Source organism: Harpegnathos saltator, unplaced genomic scaffold (genome assembly GCF_003227715.2).
Source record: "Harpegnathos saltator strain DR-91 unplaced genomic scaffold, Hsal_v8.6 scaffold252, whole genome shotgun sequence".
In the NCBI taxonomy this organism is placed as follows: Eukaryota; Metazoa; Arthropoda; class Insecta; order Hymenoptera; family Formicidae; genus Harpegnathos; species Harpegnathos saltator.
In genome coordinates, this window is record NW_020230042.1 from 805,788 (window position 1) to 825,795 (window position 20,008).

The 20,008-nt window shown below is 49.9% G+C and overlaps 1 protein-coding gene across 32 annotated transcripts in view; it reads right to left on the bottom strand.

The window, feature by feature from the left end:
- LOC105187420 (uncharacterized) overlaps positions 1–20,008 on the bottom strand; it is a 215,875-nt gene that overhangs the window by 87,608 nt on the left and 108,259 nt on the right. For 31 of the 32 annotated variants that reach the window (XM_025299105.1, XM_025299124.1, XM_025299127.1 and 28 more), the window contains exons 4-8: positions 7,406–7,752; positions 2,065–2,091; positions 1,055–1,226; positions 529–727; positions 134–329 (exon numbers count right to left, since the gene is read on the bottom strand). In XM_025299105.1, coding sequence (XP_025154890.1) covers positions 134–329; positions 529–727; positions 1,055–1,226; positions 2,065–2,091; positions 7,406–7,752 — 941 coding nt within the window. The remainder of the gene's footprint in view (positions 1–133; positions 330–528; positions 728–1,054; positions 1,227–2,064; positions 2,092–7,405; positions 7,753–20,008) is intronic. The other variant, XM_025299111.1, reaches the window with a different exon arrangement.

Below are 20,008 nucleotides of genomic sequence, written 5' to 3' on the forward strand. Positions count from 1 at the left end.
CTCTCTCTCTCTCTCTCTCTCTCTCTCTCTCTCTATCTCTCATCGTCATCGAGCAGATCTGATCTCGTTCTCTAAGAAGGCGAAGGCATGAAAGCGTCGGACTAAGGACGGAATCTCGTTAACGTGCACTTACTTTGCTCTTGTGAATGTGCTGATGCTGATATTCGCTGTCGAATTCCGGTTCGCTGAAGTAGCTCTGATCCTCCCAATGGGGTGGTAGGCCACCTCCGCCGCCCGGCACCCCCATAGGCCCGGGCATTCCTGTCACCCCGTCGGCGCTCTCGAAGAGTCTCAGAACACTGCGGTCTTTGATGTCTCTCAGGTGCGATCTGAAAGCCGAGATGATTTTGTCGTTGAAATGTGACGGGGCGTATTCCTGCCTTTTGATACGCGCGCACGCGGTAGGACGATAATAATAACGATCGCCCTTGAAAAACGTCCTTCTTACGCGCGGGAATTTAATCTACTCGCTGTGAGAGAAATGTTTAGCGAACGAGTAGCGCACTTACGATAGTCGAGAAAGCTCACCTTACATCCTCCAGTTCGTAGAACATGTCCTTGTTGCTGTCGTGTATGTAAACCTTGACGTGTGGACTGTCCAGGTATTCCATAGTGAGTTGTTTCGGGAAGCTTCGGACGAAGAGAGCCTTGACGGTGTCTATACTGGTAATCTCATTCGGCAGCAACGCTCTCTTCGTTTCGTTCCTGTACTGCAGGAACACCAATCCTGGGAGGTCGCGTAGGAACAGAAGGAGAAAAATATTTGCGTCGGTTTGTCAATAGAGCGCGTCGATATTATCGGGCGATACATCTCGAATCTGTCAATTCGCACGGCGGGGAGGGGATTATTTTTTTAAAGCCGAGATCAAACTACCGCGTTGTTCAAACAATCGCGAGCATTCTTTCAACTCGGATTTCGACAGCTTCTTCTTTGCGACCGACAATTGTGTGTTCGCTAACGACAGGTTAGGGTCAAAAAGGGATGGATGTTGACTACGGCTGCTTGCAAGAATCATGCGGTTGCTGATGCTTACAAGTATATTTCGGGAATTACCTAGTGGTCGCTCCAGAGTCTTGCTAGGTGTTCGTACGACGGGCAAGCTGCTCCTTTGCTTGCCACCCCGTCGAAATCCAGTGCTGGAGGTTTCCACCTCGGACATGATGCCCGGGTCGTCGTCGAAGAGCATCGTCGAAGATGGGGGCGGATAGCCGCGCGGAAGAGGCGACTGAAAGCATATCGACTCGGTGAGGCTTGCGACGGCTTTCGAGCGCGACTGTTCTTTCTTCGTTTCCCGCGTCACGTTATGAACCCTCCCCCGTCCCCCGCTATCCTCGGCGGCATCCTCGGAAGAGAGAGAGAGAGAGAGAGAGAGAGAGAGACTCGAACGAGCGATTTAACGCGCTTCCTCGTGTCTGATTGCGCGTGAGGACGAGATAACACGAGCGAATCGTCGAAATTACTACGCTGACTGAATCGACTGAATTTGCGCGAGTCGATAATTTGCAAATTTTTCCGCGGACTGGATCCGCGAAACTGCAGATTTACCGGCGCTGGAAATTTAGAGGAAAGGCACGTTCGATTGCCGAAACAAGAGTTCTAAAGGCGCTTTTGTAGTCGATTTTGCGCACTCTCGGCGCACTTGACACGGTAATCGAAATTGCATGTATGAACATACGTAGTGTACGAAAAAATTGAATTAACGTCGAACAGCGATAGAGCGCTCTCTCTCTCTCTCTCTCTCTCTCTCTCTCTCTCTCTCTCGAGTTTGAAAGCAAGTTTTATTCGGATGAATGAAAAATCGCGTCCTCACTGTAACTCACGTTCCGATACGCGCGGCTCTGTCGGCCAACGGAAACTTGATCGCATGACGCTGGGTGTACATGCTCACGACATTTTTACAGCGCACAATTAGACACACGGTGGGGAGGACGGTAGGGTTAAATGTCACTCAGAGAGAAAACGATCGTACAACCGTGTCAGCATGCCCCGACATGCACGTCGAGGCAAAAAGAATCGATCGGCAGGCTTGCGTGTCAAAAGGGTGGAAAAAATCGAAAAATTACCTTTCTCTGGCGAGACTTGGTCCCCATCTGTCGTGGCGGTGCGGCAGGTAACACACGGAAACACACACACACAAAGTAAAAACCAGTTAGATATGTGCGATACGTTGCAAAGTAGAAAATGTCGAGGGAAGAGGGAAAAGAGAGAGAGAAAGAGAGGAAAAAAGAAGAGACGATTCGCTGGAAACGATCGCGTTCCGAAAAGAGCAGCGCAATTGTGCGATGTTGTATCGTTGACGATCGAACCCCTCTCTTTCTCTCCCTCCCTCCCTCTCTCTCTCTCTCTCTCTCTCTCTCTCTCTCTCTCTCTCTCTCTCTCTCTCTCTCTCTCTCTCTGTCTCTCTCCTGTTGATGGATCGGTCGTGTAACTCGAACGTAATTGCGGTTGCTTGAATACCACATAGGCGTCAATTTCCTGCTCGTAATAGAAACGCGTTCCGCGAACGGTTTTTCGGTGCTCAAGGCGCGCTAAAGCGCGCGTTTATGGTAATTCAATTGTTACCTGTAGCGTGACGTAATTACGCTTCGTAAATCGTCGTCGGCGGCCAAGTTATCCTTACGAGAACGTCAATATCCTCTCTTTTCCTTTACGACGATGCTTCGCGGTACAAGGAAGAATAATGAGAGGAGCACACGTACGCGCGCGCGAACGCGAGGAAATGCAAAGTGTCTTCCTCTCTCGTCGAATGTACTTCCCGTTAACCGCGCGATGGATGCGAGTAATTCGAGTAGTTTCCCGTGCCATATATATATATATATATATGTTATCTCTCTCTCTCGCTCTTTCCTTCGCCCAAGTGCGATTGCAGCGAAAAAACTTTCCGCCGAGGAAAGTGCCCTTGGGGCCGTCCCGCGTCTCTGACACGTTATTACGCCGCGCAGATGTATCATATTCGCGGAGACAAAGATTGCGTGGTCGGCGCGCTCGCGATATTCAACGCGTGTGCATGTGTGAAACTCGCGTTCGAGGGCGGGTGACGCGTTGTAAATATCCGCAAGGATGTTGCTAATGCTCCGAGATAAGAGATAAAAGGTGCACAGTAGGTAGCAAGACAAGAGCAAAGGGAAAGGAAAAAAAAAAAGAAAAAAAAAAAAAACGAGAAGGGAAAGAAGAGGAAAATAGCGGAGGAGGGAGAAAAACCGAGCGCGCGCGGGTTACACGTGAATGCATATCTGTAACGAAGGGTTAGGGTCGTTGTATGCCACGCGAGAGCAAAGTGAAGGGATGGGAGAGAGAGAGAGAGAGAGAGAGAGAGAGAGAGAGAGAGAGAGAGAGAGAGAGAGAGAGAGAAATACAGTGCGTGAGCTGTGTGCGAGCGATGACCGGGCTCGGCTGCTTTCATCATCAACGGGCGCGACTACGGGCCGGACTCCTTGACTCTGTGTGTCCAAGATTAGTTGTCGCAATGTTGTCGCGAGTGACGTTTCTATGTATGGCCGATGAGAAAGTTCATTCGTCATTTCTTAAGTTTGTATCCCCTTCTCGAGCGCGTCCTCCGATCCGCCGAATCTTTTTCTCTGTCTCTACGTGATACTACGAGCAGTATCGTTACATGCGGTCGTTGTAACGCAAGCATATACATTGGAAAAATGTCCTTTGAATATTATAAAAACAGATTTCCCGACTGGGAGGGAGGGGTGGGGGTGGGTGGGGGGGCAGTCGGACAGTCGTCGATCGCGCGCGGGCTTTGCGCGGACTTTGTGTTATTTTAGTTGTTTTCGCATCGTTTAGTCCGCTTTGCGGAATCGTTCGCAAGGACGATCCCGCGGTAATTGTTTCGGGCAGCGTAATTTCGTGGTCCACAGCGCAATTTTGTTTTTCACGTGGCCCACGTCGCGTCGCGTCGTATCGCGTCGCGCGGCAGGACGGAGCGCGAGCCAAGTCGAGCGTCAATTAACGGCGGAGTTGCCGGGCGCGATGACGTAACGGCCATATCCGCTATCTCTCGAGTGTGCACCACCTGCGCGCTACGTTCGATTATCTCCTACAAACCACGAAGACCTACACCCCCGGACCGGAGGATGTTCAATAACCACGTGCCCGGCGAGGGGGGAGGCTGGCTGGTTGGCTAATCGATCGGCCGACGTCCGCCCGACACGAGTCCGGCGAGATCTTTGGATCTCGCGATAATAAATCGAGATTCTCGAGATTCAGTAACGTCAAGGGCAATCGAAATCTCGAGGACGCGCTCACCCGCAGGAATTGCGTTTGCGATCAGAGTGAATGGCAGGCAGGCCATTCGCTCGCGAAGAAAAACATGCGTGGATCTCCGTGTCTCGATGAAAACCGGTATCGGCTCGCGAGTATTAAATATCGCGAATCGATTTCGCGACACGTTTGCACAAAATCACGAATGATGCCTCGAGCTTGACGAAATTATAAATTACATACGTTTCATATCGGAGTCTATAAAAGGGAAGGGGCCAGTCAGAGACGTGCACGAGGAGAAAAATGAATTACGAAGATTACCGACGACGCAACGATAACAATGTTGATTTTATCTCCCCCTCGGTGTAAAATTCTTCGTATTATATCTGTCATTTTATTATCGAGCGCAAACACACCATTGAAAACTGTAACGTTCAACGTTCATCACAGCAAATTCCGGCGATCGCTCTCGCTGAGATTGACGCACGTTTTCATTATCTTTTTCACATCCGGTGTCCCTCCCTCCGAGAGGCATCACGAGTCTCTCTCTCTCTCTCTCTCTCTCTCTCTCTCTCTCTCTCTCTCGGCTCACGATTCGCCAAATTTATTCGAAAACAGCGAGATATATTCGTCATGGCGAGGTGAATGCCTACTGCAGCGGAGTTGAAAAATGAAAAAGCCATAATTAACAGCGGCCGCGGGCCATTATCGGCAAAAGTTTAAACAGCCGGGTAATTAAAGCGAAGGAAAAAGTGAGTCAGAAATCTGGGAAGGTGAAACGCGAACGGAGCTTGCGCAGATACACTTACGTTCGTTCGTGTCGGTACTTTTCAATTACTCGCGAGCGCAAGAAACGAGGACGTCGTAGGTGAACGGTAATTAATTGAGCGCTTCCTCTCGTTACCGCGGCGGTTCTTGACCGCGCGCGACCGCCGCGAAGCAGCGACAATATTTTCTCCAGATCTGCAGTCAATGTGCGCGACGAAGATAAGTGCGCGTTGCATGGAAAAAGAGGAGGAAGAAAGAGGAAAACGATCGATCGGGCGGAGCAACAACCAGCCGACGCGACGCGTTCAAGTAGCTCCTTCGCTCCTTCGCTCGCTCGTAAGCGAACCGCGCTTTCCTCGTTCGTCAAAGTAACGGCCATATTCCGCAGGTTCACGTACAAATTTCTCCGCTGGAGAAATTATGATACGCGATTCCGCGCGGTGCGTGTAAAGCACGGAGATCAATTTCAGTTACACATCCACCTTCAGCCGGCCGTCGGCCGATCGGGCTGAGAGCGCGAACGTTGTATAATTTATCGGAACGTGCATTCTCGCAAAGAATAAACCACGCGCGAGCGACGCACTTTCCTCGGGGAGAAAGAGGAGCGAGGAAGGAATTCGAGACGACGGGCAAATAACGGGGTGTATGCATTCACGTGTTCCGCAAATAAACGGTGACCCTCTTCGCGCAGTGAAGCGCGTCTCTTTCTTGAATGAAACATTGCCGAAACGAGAGAGAGAGAGAGAGAGAGAGAGAGAGAGAGAGAGGGAGAAAGAGAGAGGTGCGGAGACTACGCACTTATCGCGTCTCGCCGAAAACGATTCTCTCCCTCGCCGGTGTCCTCCTCCATGTCTGTTGTTGCGCGTACGGCATTCGTCATCGCGTCGGACGGCTGAACATTTCCCAACCCGGCTTGATAGACGGTGAAAAGTATCCCGGGCACCGACATTATTCCGCCCGGATATAACAGGTGATACGCGTTGAACGGAATTTTGTATTGCCGCGGATGAAAAATTGGACGGGCATAATCTTGCGCGCTCCGCGCGCGCGGGACTTTTTTTCTTCCGCTGCGCGGAAAGAGGAACGAGCGACGTTTTAATTCCGCTCTCGGTATAGCGTTCTAAAAGTGCAACTGCAAAAGTGCGACGATGAGCTCGCAAACACATCAGCGGCCGGGATAAATTACGCGTTGAGAAACGCCGGCGAGACTGCGTTTGCCGATAACGCCCGGTGTGTTCTCTCGAGTGTTATTTTTACGCGTGTCACGCGTGCGAATTGTCGAAGGTATAAAGCGAAACGGAGTCGCCCCTGCTTCGTCGTATATATCGCGGTAACTCGATACGGAATCATACGAGCGACAATAAGTGTGCACGAGTCAGTGTGTCGTGATCAGAAAGGAATTATGCAAAATTGCTATTCATATACATAAATTTCGGTGCTTTCACAGCCCGCTCCGACTACCAAATCGCGCCGATATCGAATCGATACGTTGCGCTTCCAACTTTGCGGCGTTACCAAGTTGTCTCGCGAGCAAAACTCGGGTATCAAGTATTCATGCACACACACACACACACACTTTTGCGAAAGATTGAACAACGGTATCGATCAGCGCATGGCGGGGGGGAAGCGTTCAGTCACCCCATCAAAAACCGAGCGACCCCAGATATCGACGCGGAGAGGGTGGGTGCCATCTTCCCTCGGCAGGGAGCTCGAGGATGCGCATGTAAATTTATTTTACCTTGGGATATAAACCCCTTTGGGCACGCAGTGAAAAGGGTTACAGATTTCCCTGAACTGATGCGGGAGGTAGAGAGTGACAAATTGAACGGGAGATAGGGATTTCAACATTACAACCAGAAACAAATGAGCAAATTTAAAGAGAGCGCGGGATGTGTGTGTGTCCGCGCATCTTGCAAGAGAAAAGGGCCCGAAAACGTGCGTTTCTTTGGTTTTCGATTGCGGGAAAGCTGCGCGTGAACGTTCCCAGACACCATTCAACCGCTGTGTAATTCAGTCGAGTACACCTTTATTCGATACCTTGAAAACATCTGCAGATTCCACCATCCCCATTATCGAAAACACGACGAAACTCACGTCGTCCTGTTCTCCTTGCGAAATTGACCAATTGACAGACATCAATATGAAAAAATTGCAAAAACGTAGAAACACACAGGAAGAGAGCACAGAGGCTCCTCTGTCAAAGTCACGCGAGAGGAGTCTCCTGCTCGAATCGTCGAGAGATTTTCCCGTGTAAAGAGAAAATGTTAAAAAATAGAGGGAGATATCGACGTCGTGGATATCGCACGCGACGTTACAGGGAGAAAAGTAGAGATGTAGAGAAGAGAGAGAGAGAGAGAGAGAGAGAGAGAGAAATCATCGCAAACAATAAGTGATATGTATTTACATGTTGCGCGAGCAAAGATTCACCTCGAGATCCATGGTGGTGTGCCGCGAGGGTGGGGTGCCGTATTGGCCGTGTGGTGGCGGCAAATGATGAGGGTGAAGGGGGTGCAGCTGCTGCGCCGCGTTGAACTGCTGATGATGAAGGGAGGGCTGATGATCGCCGCCGAGGGTGTGCCTCCTCGGCTCGTCCCTCGAGCGGCCGCCCCCGGAGGAGCCGCGGTTCCCCGAGCCACCCCCGCCCCCGCCGCTGCCACCGCCGCCGCCGGCACCGACCCCCAAGACGCCACCGCCTCCGCCACCGCCGCCGCCAGCCCGTCTGCCAGGTGTGAGCTCGTTCGAGCCGGGTTCAACCTCCCCCCTGATGGATCCACCTGTAATCATAAGAGTTTCCTATTAGCGACGTCCTGCCACTGACAGGGAGTCGAGCGAACGCTTCCGGCGATCGACAGGCGATCGCATTTAAGAAACTTTGTATCGAGTAGCGGATGGCTTCTCTACGCCGAGGAGAGCGCTCGACGGACTGGACGTGGACGAGACATCGCTGGAAAATTGAGACGCGATCCTCTTCCCCTCGGCGCTTCAAAGAGCCCCATCATTAAAAGTGTGTGTGTGTGTGTGTGTGTCCGGAAGTGTGTCTGATAATTCTGGACGAATGTTCCGGATGACTGACTTTCTCTCTCTCTCTCTCATCAGAAACACGCTCACTGTTGCTAACTCGCCAAATACCGTTTCTAGTTTCGCCCGCGGCGAAACTAGGATGAGCAAACTAAAGTTCTCGCGTAAACTTGTCCGAAAGAAGTACGGATCGCGGACGGGAACACGCAAGAGAGAAAGTCCTCCTTGCACGCAGACAGACAGGGGGAGGAAGAAAGAGGGAAATGGGAGCTTTCCGCCAACTATTAATAAACGACCCCGATGATGAGTCGAAGTAAATAGCTCGCCGGCCATGCGACCTATTTGGCAGAAAATGGTCTCGCGACAAAGTGGACCCGAGAATAACGCGTTCGCGGAAGTGGCCGGAAATAGTCGCCGGCGTGCGACCGCGGGGGACAGAAAGAGAAGAAGAATAAAGTCACCGATAAGTAAACTGGTCTAGTTAGCCGAAATATCGCCGGGGTTGCACGAGATTGACACTCTCCGCTTGCACGCCCCCCCCCCCCCGACGCACAGTAGAGCCAGATGAGCCATTCTTTGGTGCAAAATTCTTTACACTGGGAAAAATGTATTGTTGCGTGAACCAAAATTTTGTTGCGACAACAAAATAATTTGGTTAAAAATAGGAACTAAACAAAACTGTTTAGTTCCTGCAAACAAATATCTTGTTTGATTACGGTTTGTTCGTATAACGTAATACTTTTGTTATAGCAACCAAAAAGCTTCAACTATTATATGAATTTTGTTAAAAATACTATAATTTTTTCTTAATATATTGTAAAATATAAAATCAAAATTTTAGTGCACAGAAAGTAGAAAATAGTATCCATTGGGCATTATTTTAGTTTATGTAAAATAATATTTCGTTATTATTTTTATGGACAAAATAACTAAAATGCTTAATTTTTATATATGAAGCCTAAGAACCGAATTATTTGTGGTCCAGAGAACAAAGCAAAAGAATATGTTTAGTTGAGACAAACAGATATTTTGTTATATAAAACAAGATATTTGGTTGCTATTGAAAAATGCCTCGACTAAACAGTTTTGTTAGAGATACTAAATTTTTTTTCCTAGCAGTGTAGAGACCTGAATTTCCAACCCGATCATCGACACCAATGGATGAGGTTGATCCTGAATAGATTCCAAAGAGATCTGTCTAGCCGAAATTTTGAAAAAAATTATCGCTTCAGGGTTCGCGGGTTTAAGATTTGTCTTAAAAACTTCGAGGCTCGGTACCTAATGTTTTATAGCTGAATATTCAACGTCGAGTGTTATTAGGTTATGGCTCGAGCTATGGCTAGATTGGGTTCTTGGACTACTTGGGGCTCTTAATAATATACGGCTTCATGCGTCCACGAGCTAAAAAGTTCTCGGATCAAGACTCAAAATCCCTCGGTTTTGTGCTTAACGGGTCTATATCTGATGTTTTTGTATTTTCGGCATATGAGTTTTGGGTTAAATGGGTTTCTGGCTGAAGATCGATAAATCTCGAGGTGTCTGTTGATTGGTCTCATACTTTCAATCCGCTGAATACGCTATTAGACAGAAATAAGTGTCGAATAATGAGTATTTCACAAGTTTCTCGCGATATAACGAAAATTTTTCCTCTTTCGGGGCTAATAATTGGAGAAGAAAATTCCTCTTTAAATTTCGGCAAGACAGATCTCTTCGGAATTTATTCAGGATCAACCTCACCCGTTGGTGTCGATGATCGGCTGGAAATTCAGGTCTCTAGAGAATTTTCAACCAAATAATGTCAACCGGCCCGACCGGTGCGACGCTTGCGCTTGCGTCGATTTCGCTTGACGCTCGGTGAAACAATCGACATGATTGACGTTGCGTTTAGCACGACGCAATTAGAATACCGTGCGTTACACCAAAGAGATGATGACCCCCCTCGTCGTTGATGAGACAAACAAACAGCACGATAAGCACGAGTTCCAGTTCAAGCTCCAAGTCCTGGTTCGGAGATTTCCGTCGTTGCGGCTGTTCGCGCCGCAAAGCTTCACCCGACGCGCTTTTCCGCGCTTTTCTCGGGCGGAAGCGCGAGAGAGCATCGACACACCCCGTCGATCGTCCGATCGACGAAATCGCATTTTCAATTGCACCTCGCGCGACTAGCCAGTCATAGCGCGGGAGATTCAGCGAGGCTCGCGCAATTCGCCCGGTAATCCGCGGAGTTTGTTCTGCCAATTACCGCGCGACGTAACTGCGCGGCGTTAAACGCGGCTAATTTCGAGCTCGCTGCTTCTCTTCTCGTCTCAGCTCTATTTGCACCGCCGGCTACAGGCGGGGGGGAGGGGGCTGTACGTAATACGCGCGACATGATAAACGGGGGGGATTAACAATTTTCTCGCATGCACGCAGGCGAAACTCGGCGGATTCGTGCATCATCACCGTGCGTTGGGTCATTGTCGCGGACGCGGCAATCTTCGAGGGTGCGACGAGCTCGTCAGGAACGTACATAACGACGGCCTGAACGAGAACGTACTCCCGTCCCCCTCTCCCCACGTCCCTTCGCCCGCTTGCTCTCTCGGATTACAAAAGCGTCGCGCCATCTCGTTTACCCGCGCGTTATTCCCGGCTTAATCAAATACAAACTCGCTGATGAACAGCGTTTTCCCCAAACGAACGTGTATTTCCCGGGTCACAATCAATTCTCTCGAGCGAGGAGCCAGCTGTGGACAGCTGGCATAACGACTGGGCGGGAAAACTTGAGCGGCGGCTCTCGAGCGGAAAAGCTAACGTAAGCTTCCGGGAAAATCGGGGTCAGTCGTTTGTCGGGCTGGCGAGAGCCCGACGACCGAGAGGAGAGAGGGAGAGCGTTGCGGACAGCGCGTCGTTCTCCAATTAATGACGAGATTCGAATTCCAGCGCACCTACGAAGCTACCAAAGCGATCGTGGCGCTACCATACCTCGCGTGGGCGAGCAGACGTTGCGCATTTCTCGGCGGCCGTTCCGCACAAACGTCAAATCGCTCCACCGCTCCGGCAGGTGCAGGTAGTAAAGCTGCCACGCCGGCGGACCCGGAGCGTGATGGCTCGGTGACACCGCGGAACATTTTCGACGGGGTCGCACACGTGAGTGATCCGCCAGCAGCGGTGTAATTCCGCACGCGCGAAGGGCGCGGGGCGCACGGGGAACTCCCCGACTAGAAATTTCGATCAGGTTCGCCTAACATTGATGAAGGACCTGATAGAGCGAATGAAAGGTAATCCTAAGTAGGTCAGTTCTTATTTCATGTTTCTTTTCCGAAACATTTTACAAGTACATGCTCAAGCGACCTAAAATATTATTTCGTGCAAATATCTTTTTATTTGGAAGTGACATGAAAGAATTTTCGGCGTGTCATTTCTTTCTTATTTCTAATGTCACCGTCCGATACAGCCGTGCAGCGAGTAATCCAGAATTTGAATGCCATAATTTGAAAAAGAAAAAAAAGAAAAACGTAATAAGGATTCCGTGAGGTAAGGACTCAATAAGGACCTGACTATGAATCCTTACTGAGGTCCTGATATATCCACGCTGCGTTACATGACTTACTAAGAACCCGATAGTATTTACCTTATTGGGGGCCTGATGTCCAAATGAGGTTAACCTGATCAGGAGCTGATGGGATAAATTTCTAGTCGGGTCTTTTCAGGGTCGACGGTCGTCGGATTCCACACAGAGGCGAGACACGCGCGCACATAGATCTGACGTTTCGCAATGCGGAGGATCGCAGAGACCGCAAACCGGGCCGATACCGGGTCCCGCCGAGCAACGTAAAGCCCGACGCGAAAGCAACTGCGAGAGAGCAATTTTACGTCGATAGTTCGCAGGAGCACGACGGCCAACAGCGCTATCATCCGCGGAGCAGCGACGGAATTTCGACAGGAGGCGTCCCCCGCCCGCTGTTATTATTCACCCTGTGCCCTTTAGTTTAGGCACACGGGGTGCCACGGGGTGTAGCATAATATCGTAAATTGTAAGACGACGGCAGATTCATTGACTGTTAAGGTAACTCGGCGAGCAGAACGCTCTACGAATTTGGCTGCAGGTAATATCACGGGGTGGTACGTATGCATTTTGCAACAGTAAAGCTGCGCAAGTTTCGCAAGGGTGAGGCAAGTTCACGCTCCGTGACTCGACGTCTGTAATTGACGACGTGGGTAAACTATACCTCTCTCTCTCTCTCTCTCTCTCTCTCTCTCTCTCTCTCTCTCTCTCTCTCTCTCTCTCTCTCGGCGAACTACTTTGAAATACTAACAAGCATTCAACGCAGAGGCGAAAAGCTGCAAAATTTCAATCAGGCGCTGTAAGACGATTATACAGCGGACGCGAGATCCCCTTTCGATTTTATCGCGCTTCCGTCTCGATTCTCGTCTCGCCGAAAAGAATATAATTTCCATGTAGCTCTCGTGATGTAAAGAAAGCGTGAATTTTGGCCGCTTCCGAATCGAGGATATCATTTTTTTCATGTCGGAACGCAGTTATAATCGCAGTTTTTCTCCATTTGCCGGCAGATTTGGGGCGTCGGCGTCGTCGCGGACTTTCCAGGATTCAATCAACTCGGCCCAATTAAATCGCTTTTTTCCTCAACGGGTTTCTCGTGTAGCTTGCAACTTTGTGCCTAACGACGTAATATTAGCCGGCCGTCGACACGACACGTGTCCAGCGTTAACGTCTATTAAAACGCCATCCGTCAATCTGATCGACGCCTCTCTGAAGCGGGAGCGTAAATAGATCCCCGCTAAATCTAGGACGAAAAATCATTATCCGGCAGACGTCCGGCGGGCGCTTCCGTCCAGATTCGTGAACAAGCGCAAACAGCTGGATAATGGATAGTTTCTCTCTCTCTCTCTCTCTCTCTCTCGTGACGCGTCAATATCGATAGATTATCCTGATTTTTAATAGACTCAACAGACTTGTCCACGTTTGCGCGTCGCTCGAACCGGAAGCTTTCCCGAAAGAAGGGAACGTGCATCGATATTGACGAGCGAAGACTTGAATATATTTTCTAACGACCGGTAATATTGCACAGTTAATATTAATTACACTTAACAGTGGTTGACATGATTCATAATAATCGGCTTGCTGCGTATTCAACCAGATCGGCTGCAATAAATAGGCTAACATCAGATGCACATATCCTGGATTAGTCTACTTCGAGTAATTTGTAACGACTGTCAAATCGCACGAGGATTACACGAGGATCGGTAATAACTGTTGTCGCAATAATGCGCGTCAGAATCTCGCTAATTACGAAAGTACGGTCTGTTCAACAAGAAAGTGTTGGTGAATAAAGTCAAGTTGTCCTTTTTAAACGAAAATAGAAGATTTTTAGTAATGCGCAGTTATCTAATAGCTGCTGCGATTGTTAATTTCGGTCCTTTAGAACAGTCGGTAAGAAAAAACACCGCCTCCTGACGCCTCAAATATTTTACACTCATTTTTAAAAATAATGTTTACTTTTAACGCACTACTCGACGCAACTTTTCGACGTACACTGCGCGAAAGAAGTTAGTTTCAAGATTCGAACGGCACGAGGTAGATGGTGCTACTGTGATCTTTTACAAAAAAATATCACCCACACTTTCTCAATGAACAGACTTTAAAGCAGAAACTCATCGGCCGATCTATCGACCGCTGTCACAGCGTCATATTTGTTTATCGATGTTACACACACGTTTATTAACGAAAATCGACGGAATTTCACCGTTGCTCAGTCGAGCCCCGTGCATGCTTTTAAGGAACGGAGGATAAGTATGTGTACAGATCATAAAAGCACATTTCAGGCTTCGATAAGCGCGCGATAGAGGCTTCAACGTGATTCACTGATGCGGTTTTCAGCCGATCGATTGAATGTCCTTCAATTTCACCGCGATACATACGTGATGGTAAACGTGAAAAAAGCCTGGAGCAAACTGTGACCGAATGACTTGCGCTCGAGGTTTCCAGGAAACCTGAAACTGACGTGAATCTCCCGCGGGGACTTTCAGCCCCGCTTATTGAGCGCGAGCGTTTTGCATTTACCTACAAAACAACCTCGATCATTTCCGCTACCAGTCTTCTACGTACATACGCTGCGTACACCCGAGCCACCCTGTATATCCGAGCCGCACTGTACTGTACACACGTCTCGAGGGCGCGACGCGTTATATACGACGCCGGGAGGAGTACTGGCAACGATGACGGGATCGTCGTACGCGTTTATTTTCAGAAACGAGCGTAGCCGTGTGCCGAGCGCGCGCGCGCGCGCGCGCGCGTGGTCGTCGAGAAATCTAATCTAACGCTCGGAAATTCGATAATCCACGGCCGCAGATAAGATTCCCCACCGTACATACACGGTGTACACACGTGCGAGCGTACCTGTCTGGCCGCTCTCTCGTTCATACGGGAGAGAGGCGGCTTAGACGCTGATTTCCCTGAACGTGCATACGTGCAACAGCAGCAGCAGCAGCAGCAGCAGCAACAACACACACACAGTCTCAATAATAAGAGAGAGAGAGAGAGAGAGAGAGAGAGGGGGGAAAGGAAGCAGAGGGAGAAAGCGACAAAGGGTTCTCTTCAGAGATAAATAGAACGGAGAAAGAGATGGCGGGCGAATTAAAAGCAAATAAATGCGCGATTACGAGAAGACGTTGCGAAAATATGGCAGTGCGGTTTTCCCAACGAGGAATATACGCGGATATGTGGATGCATAACCCGGAGGAAAGGAATAAAGCAGCTGAGAAGTACACAGGCGGATAAAAACGAGGATATAAAGAGGACGATAAAAATAGCAACGACTTGAGAGGCGGGCGATACATTTTTCCGACTGTATTCGCTTCTGGCTCGTTGTTCGCCCCGCTGGAATTTTTATTTATCGCATTTATCTGAATTGCGCCCGATGCCCGGATGCGCGCAACGCGCCGCGCCTCTGCTGGGAGTCCTTTAAGCGTTAGTTACGCCACCACGGTAACGCCGAGATACCGAGGTACGCACCCCGACTAGAAATTTATCCCACGGTCGTGATCAGGTTAACCTCGTTTGGACGACATCAGCTCCCAATAAGGTAATACTATCGGGTCCTAGTATTCAGTTATTTAACGCGGCGTGGATATCAGGATCTTAGTAAGGATTCATAGTCAGGTCCTTATTGAGTTACCTTGTGGAATCCTTATTGCGTTTTTTTTTTTTCTTCAAATTATGGCTCCTGATTACTCGCCGCACGGCTATATTGGATGATGATGGATTAGAAATAAGAAATGACACGCCGGAAATTCTTTCATGTCATTTCCAAATAAAAAGATACTCGCGTGAAATAATATCTTAGATCGCTCGAGCATACTTGTAAAATGTTTCGGGAAAGAAACATAAAATGAATATCATAGGATCGTTAAGTATCGCAAGGTGACAAGACGCAAGTAGTAGTGTTAAAGAGAAAAGTTGCATGTCACGTTAATTCTACAACTATTTATCGACTGCTAGGAAAAGGATAGTTTCTATAGCGTTTTACAAAGATATTCAAGTGATCTGAAATGCTTCTTCAATGCAAACACCTTTATATTTGGAAATGACACCGAAAGATTGTTTTGTTAAAACTTGATAACGCAAATCGTATTAGGTACGACGAGTAAGGACCTGATTAACAGAACCTGAAATTATATCATACACTAGGTTGATACATTAAGATCCTGATGTAAAGGACAGCCAGTCATTATAACCTTATAAAGGTCTTCCTCATTTGTCGTTAGGACATTACTTACTTAGGATTACCTTTCATTCACCCTATTAGGTCCTTATCAATGTTGGGTGAACCTGATCGAAATGTCTCGTCGGGACGTACGTACGTGCCGCCGGAGGTCGTTTCGCCATACGCGACATCACGGGGGGACGATCGATTCGCGAGGTTATCGTGCGACGAAGCTAGTTACGCGATACATGCTAATATCGATGTGTGTAAAACGCTTCGGTGTATGCGCGCGCTTCTCCGCGCTCGCGTTCGCTCCGCGTGCTGCGGTTTCGCGCGCGCGCGCGCGCGCGGAGAAGAATAAATTCGTTCGTCCGACGGCAAGGTCGCGGAGCGACCTTTTCGACTCTCCTTCACAGCAGGTGCGTGGAGTCACGATCAATGCACATTCGCGATAACAATCGTCGGGTTTGTCGCGACGATATCGCACGCGCGCGCCACGCTCGGCGAGTTCACACTTGGGTTCTACGACCTCGTTTCTATCCGCTGCGTGCTGCGCGCGCGAAAATAGATCAAATCGATATCCCAATGGATACACGACGACTGGGAGGCGATAATTGAGAGGCGGCCGATACAGACTCTCCGATACTTTGCCATGTGCCTCGCAGCCTGCAACCCTGAATAAACGGACACACTTATGTAAACCGGGATATTGGCTCGGCGAGGATCAACCATTCTCCCGGGAGGATATTATTGACTCTTGTATATTAAGGATGCGATAAAAAGCAAGAAATTAAGTTTACCGGCCGTTTTACGTGCAACAGAAAGCTGAACGCGATGTGCGCAGTTTGAGCTGCGAAGAGATAAACTTTTTCTTTTCTTTTCTTTTCTTTTCCTTTTTAACAGAGCGGCGTTCCAAGTACGATGACGAGGCAACGACCGCGCACGCGTTTCCGCGTGCAACGGAGCTTCACCGCGCACGTCGTTATAATAATAATTACTTTTGCGTCGCCAAGTGAGGCGCGCGAGTGACGAGCTTTCACTCGCGAGTCCGGCTTGAACGGAAATATTCAAACCAACGACCAGGGGTAGTATTCCAATACATCGAGCTCTCAATTTGCCGAGGAATTCAGTGAGCAATTAATAATCGCCGCGTAGATGCCGCGCGCGCCTTATTAAGGAGGAGGCCGTAAGTTACGAGTGGTATCAATTACGGCATTCCTCAGCGTAGCGTAACGAAGATATTCCGCCGGATAGGCGCAATAAACATCGACGCGCGCATTCCTGGCCTGCGCGCGGCTTACGCTTAGCGCCGTGTGTGATTAAGATTGCATTATGCATATGCAACCCGGCGAATACGATCGATTCGAATCTCGCCGCGACGAATCCGCTCGCCGAAGCCACCCGTCACGTGTCACGTGGCAGCGATTCGGTTCCTCGACCTCCGTTTACCATCTGTTGCTCGAACTTTTTGCATAATACCGCGGCCGACGCGCTCGCTCGCGCGACACACACGTTTGCGCGAAAATAGCCGCTCAGCGGCCGTCGAAAAAAAGCGCACGCGAGCGCTCGGCGGAAATAACGGAAAGAGAGACTAACTAACACACACACACACACACCCCCTCCCCCCGCCCCCGTTTGTCCGGCTCCTAATTACGCTCATCATTTTTAAATTCGCCCGCAAGCACGCGCACGCGCGCGCGCGCGATTAAATAGCGTCGGTCCGAGACCAGTTAAGAGATTCCGCCCACTTGAATCGCGTGATTAGGGATTCGCCGTTAACCGCCTGATAAATTGCTCTCAACTGCTCGTCCGCTAAAGGGCCGCTCTCGCACCGACTCGCACCGTCCTCTCCACTAAACCTCTAACCGCTTTCTTTATTTTGCGCAGAGGCGCACGGCGCTCGCGTTTTATAGAAGTCTGCTGACCGGGGCAGGCAGGCAGGCGGACAGGCGAACAAAGAAGATTTGGTTAACCGTGATCAGCATTAATCGACGTTGCTCGGACCGACCATAAATTGATCCGGGGACGGGCGGGGGCTTCATTACGCGGTCGCTCCTCCGAAGCCGCAATTACAGATCGCATCGATCGGGGCCGCAGCGTTTCTGAATCGCCGCCGATAAGTCGGCGGCGCGTACTTTTGTCCCGGCAAAAGCGTAATGGATGATCCCGAAGCCGGATACGCGGAGAGACCGCGGCTCGACGATCCGTATAACGGCGATACGCGTCATCGATTTCAACCCCGCCGAGGCACGTACGCTTCTCATACGGTATTCGTTCCCGCGCGATCGCGCTCGCGAGTCGTAGAACGGCAGGAAAGCGAAACGAGTCGCGAACAAAGCTGGGGGGCGGAATTCTATGAGTCTATGAGAGAGAGAGAGAGAGAGAGAGAGAGAGAGAAGAATGGAGGGCAGACAGCGGCTCGCTCTATAACGACGACAATAAGTCGGCCATGTAGGCGTATTAATTTTCCCGACGAAAACAGGACCGAGGACGTTCCCAAGCAGACGCACTTTCTGTACTCGCCCTGTAATAACCCCGAATGTCCTTCTAATCGAGACGTATAACGCGAGATGTAAATTGGAGGACAGCTTTTGTAAAAATTACACTGCGCTTCGCTCTGCTTGCAAACGGAACGCGTATCGCACGCGATGCGACTGACTCGCGTGTCGCTTCTCCTCGAGGTTCGCTAGGTTCGTCTGCACAGCTCGAGAAGAAATCCATCGGTGTTTCAACGTGCGGTCAAATTAATCGACAACATGGAGGAGCTAACTCGTCGCGCGCTCTCCCTCCCCCCGCTCCCTCGCCCGTCCTCGTCGGAAACGGGACAGCCTGAGCTTTCCGATGCATTTCGTCGCACGTCTCTCTACGACTTTTCGAAACGGAGATGGAGCCGAGGAGCGGCGGCGAGTCGTTTGATGGGAGACCGAGGCTCGGCGTTACAATGTTGCGCGCCGCCTCGAGGTGTCAAGTGCGACGCGCCAACGCACTACAATGTAACTAAGCGCGCGCCGCCACTCGACGCCAAAGGCCGCCGCGCGCGCGCGCGCGCGCGCGTCGCGCGTTTGGCAATTTCGAACGAATATGTAAACGTCCACAACTCGATGGAAAATCCAACGTAGGAACGTGAAACGAACGCCGCGTTCTTCTCGGCGTTGCGCGCGCTGCGCGCTCAACGCGGCCACCGCGCCGCCTGCTCTTGTCGCGACACGCTTGCGTTTACGTGTGTAATTACGAGAATTCGACATTTGACAACGGCGGCTCGGCACAATGTCGATCATGAGGCTCTCATATAAACGCAGGCCTCAGGAATGAAACTTTCGACACGAGAGACGACGGAAAGCGAACGCTATTCGGACGAGCGCGACGGTTCCGCTTGAGAAAATAACGGAATAATTAATTGAGCGCTGCAGGGGCGAGTGTTACACTCTGCAATTGCTCTGCTCGATAAATCGTACGGTTATATTTAATGCGTGTGTATATCTACGTTAAAATTTTAATCGCATCTCTCTCTCTCTCTCTTTCTCGGTGCGCGTTTGTTATAATCAGGACGCGCGTAATGGCGTGAAATGTCACTCGAACAATCTATGACTCCCAGCTGGCGGGTGACGAACGTGAAAAATAATTCGATATATAATTCTCTTTATGCGCCTGCCGCGGCGCACTGTCCGTCGATATCCGATACGGCGCAATGACTGCTGTGACAATCGTGTCCGATGTCGCTTGCCGAGAGGAAAAGCAGGATTAGCAATTTTTGCGCAGCATACACTCGACCCGATGATCCGTCATATCGACCATTATGCAACGGCGCGCGGTAGATATCAATTTGAAAGCCACTCGTCAATCCTCATTAAGCATTCCTGTCACTTACCGGAGGCTTAAAAATGCCAATCTTTGATTGCTCGGTGCTGTAACACCAGCAGCGAGGGCCATCAAATGCTTTCAGCCGCGCTCGATTCTTCCAAATCACTGAATACGCGTCGTCGCGATATTCAGTGCCGTTGTATCTCGTCGGCGTGAGAGAAACTCACGAGGATTTGCGCGGTGAGAATTCCTTCTCTTCTCATAATCGAGCACATGCCTTTTTGACGAGAAGAAAAATTAGCTGCGAGAGAAACGTCGAGAGCTCGATCTTTCGAGCGCGTGTGTGTATTATCGAACACTCCGGTGTGAACAACGACGACGACAAATTGTGAGTCACGTCGCGTCGCGCGTGTCGTCAGGATATGAAGCGTGTTGTCGCCTAATCTAACTCGCAGTCTACTCGCCGAGAAGACTAGCGGAGACGGACGCGCGATAAAATTGATCTCGAAAT